We start from the raw sequence: 3,218 nt of genomic DNA on the forward strand, positions 1-3,218 counted from the left end.
GGTTAGCAGTCAAGTGCCTTAGGCACTATGCTACCAGAGCTCCTATATTAAATAGTATTACACACAAATTTTTAAAAAATTACCAAAAACATTTCAAATACTTAAGAGTTTCAACTGGAATATTTTATTAACATGTTAGTTGTCTTTTGCAACATGTATGCACACACCGACACACTCTGATTGATCTGCAGGGAACAAAGGTTGTCTAAATACCTTAGGGGAAAAAATGAAAAACTAAATATATATATATACACATATATATATTCATTTTTCATTATTATAGGCAATTACATCCACACCACTTACAAAGCTATTGTTGGTTCTGTCCAAGTAAGCCAAATAGAGTAGGAAGAAGAAACTTGAGTGTAAATTCGGCAGTGACATAACTGAGATCTCAACATGAGAAGCTGACAAAACATGGATTTTTGCTGTGAAATTTATCTTTGCAAAATATGGGGGAAAGTCTGTCAGTGGGCAGTAAATTAAAGAAAGTGGTAAACATTTGCAGTCAATTCTCACAGTATTGTGTAGGATCATCAAGAAAATTGCTTAGTCCTTTTCTGGAACAAGTTTCAGAACTTTTCCAATTGCAATGGTCTTGCCCTCATCTCTTAAGGTAAAACGGCCCATCTGAGGAAAATCTTTAAATGTCTCCAGGCAGATAGTTCCTGCTGTCCTTAAACGGGCAATGCACACTTGATCTTGCTTCACAAAGCGGGGCCGTGTCTTACTTTTCTCTCCTGATTTTTTATCTACCAAGGAGATTAAGGCTGTTATCTCAACTTCTTCGATACAAGTATGAATGTGCAGCACCGCATTATAACCTGGGCAGATGATGGACTTGTGTTCAATAATCACTATCTGAACATCAAACGTACGTCCACAATGGCAAAGACTATTAGGGTCACAAAGTATGAATCCTGGAAGAATCTCCTCTTCTTCAATTCCCTTCAGTCTGATTTTGAGGTTTTCACCTGGGACTACAGAATCAGTTTCAGCATCATCAGAAAGTATACCAAGAACTTCTACATTGTGCTTGTTTGGCATCATCACAAGCTGTTGGCCTTTAAAAATGGATCCTGATTCCAGCTTTCCTAGGACGACAGTCCCCATATCTTTGTACTTATCCACAATTGGCAGCCTAATTGGTCCATCAACTGATCTGCTGAAGTTTGGCAAATTATCCAAATATGGAATAAATGGTAATCCAGTGTACCAAGGGCAGAAGTCTGATTGCTCTTTAAGATTTGCTCCAGTCAGTCCTGAGCAGGGCATAAAGTGAATGTCCTTTTTGGGACTGAAGCCAACTTTTTTCAAAAAAGGTACCAGTTTTTCTTTGCATTCCTCATATCTATCACTGCTCCAGTTCACTGTGGGATCATCCATCTTATTAATAAGCACTATTAAATGTTTTACACCTGCTGTTTTTGCCAGCATGGCATGTTCTCTTGTCTGTCCACCTTTTTCAAACCCAGTTTCAAACTCTCCTTTCCTGGCAGAGATTACCAGTACAGCCAAATCAGCTTGAGAAGCACCACCAATCATATTCGGGACAAAACTCTTGTGGCCAGGGGCATCTAAAATTGTGAAATGTTTCTTTTCTGTTTCAAAATAGGCACGGCCCACTTCTACTGTTTTACCCTTGTCTCGTTCTTCCTGATTTGTGTCTAAGGCCCAGGACAAGTACCATGTCTCTCTGTTTTTTTCTTTAGCTTCTCTTTCATATTTCTCAAGTGTCCTTTTATCAACCATTCCAGTCAAAAACATAATTTGTCCTCCAATGGTTGACTTGCCAGCATCTACATGCCCAATGAATACCACATTTACGTGTTCTTTTTTAGTAGCACCTGAGGGTACACCCACAGATACAGGTTTTCTTATTTCCTCTTTGTCCTCCATCATTTCCTGGCCACTTTCTTCTGGGGACCCTGCATCTCCCAAGAAACTACCCCCAACCTCTGCTTCACTTACTTCTCTCTTGTGCTCCCATGATTCTTCTAGGGCAATTTCCATCTGTCCATTTTCTACAACAGGTTCTGAAAGTTCCATGGTAACAGCTGAACCAGAACCTTCACACAATACTAATTGTTCCTCTTTGAAAGGTTCCACAGGTGCCCCCCATCCCAGGCTTTTACCTTCAGGGTTTTCTGCACTGGTGCAGGTTTCGCTGTTGCTGGTAGTGCTGGCCAGGGGTTGCGCCGGGCCCCTCAGGAAGGATGGCACGAATTCCGCGGCGTGGACGTTAGGCACGAAAGGTTTGGCGTTGACGTTAAGCTTCCGGCTGAAAGATGAGCTAAGACGTTCACGCTGGGTCTTGGCCACCGCGGAGATGTATCTGCCCCCGCTAAGGCCCGAACCTGGGACTTCCACATCAACCTGCTCCCAGCAGTCAGGTGCAGAGTCGCTGCTGCTGCAGCCGCCGCCGCCGCCGCCGCCGCCGCCGCCGGGATCCATGATTTGGGGACCTGGTGTGTGGCGGGGAAGGAGCAGGGTTTGCAGGCAAGACAGAGCAGGCTGCGTTGGCAGGGGTAAGGCAGCTAGAGCGGAAGGCCAAAGGGTAGCGACAGGAACCTCGGCGATGCTTAGGTAGCAGTTAAGTGCCAACACTACATCTGCAACTGCAGAGGCGGCAGCAGTTATGGCGACTCAACCCTCTCCTCTCAAGCCTCTCTCTCACCGTATGAGCGGATCTCCTCCCCTAAGCTCAACCACTTCCGACTCCACCGCCAACCCAACTGCCAGTCGTGGATTGACCCCTCTCTGCCATCCGTACTCTTCCCCTATTACTCCCAAGCTGTGGATTTAGCCCAAAAGTATAATTTTAAAAATTAAACTTTTCATTCATTTTTGTTCACATAGTCTGGTAGAATAATTTGACCATAATCTAATCATTAACTTGGACAAGAAACCTGAACAATTCTACTCAATGATAAATAAAAATGAACTAATGGGAATCAGGATATGGGTTAACTATACAAAAACCCAGCAACAAAAAGGGAGAGATACTTAGTGATTTGGGAGTGACCCATTAAATACTGAAGATGTAGCTGAATCAGTACTTAGGTAATACAACTTAACATCACTCAATTTGAAATCTAGAGGTCGTTTGATTTTTTTCAGTGGACTCTCTTCACCCTGTAACTTCTTCTGAGGGATTCTACTGCACAAGGATGAAATTGTAACTTCGTTTCCTGTTAAGCCACCTGGTTGTCCCCATA

General features: G+C 43.3%; 1 protein-coding gene across 1 annotated transcript; it reads right to left on the bottom strand.

Annotated features, from left to right (window-relative positions):
- Nucleotides 1-549: 549 nt before the first annotated feature.
- Nucleotides 550-2,454, bottom strand: LOC103209177 (eukaryotic peptide chain release factor GTP-binding subunit ERF3A-like). Its single transcript, XM_007954958.2, has one exon. The coding sequence runs from the start codon at nucleotides 2,452-2,454 to the stop codon at nucleotides 550-552; it is 1,905 nt and encodes a 634-aa protein (XP_007953149.1).
- Nucleotides 2,455-3,218: the final 764 nt, after the last annotated feature.

This window comes from Orycteropus afer, unplaced genomic scaffold, assembly GCF_000298275.1.
Source record: "Orycteropus afer afer isolate SDZICR_OR568_19922 unplaced genomic scaffold, OryAfe1.0 scaffold00485, whole genome shotgun sequence".
Taxonomy (NCBI): domain Eukaryota; kingdom Metazoa; phylum Chordata; class Mammalia; order Tubulidentata; family Orycteropodidae; genus Orycteropus; species Orycteropus afer.

Bases quoted from the DNA above. Each gene is read 5' to 3' on its own strand.
- LOC103209177 (XM_007954958.2), bottom strand. From the start codon at position 2,454: ATGGATCCCGGCGGCGGCGGCGGCGGCGGCGGCGGCGGCTGCAGCAGC.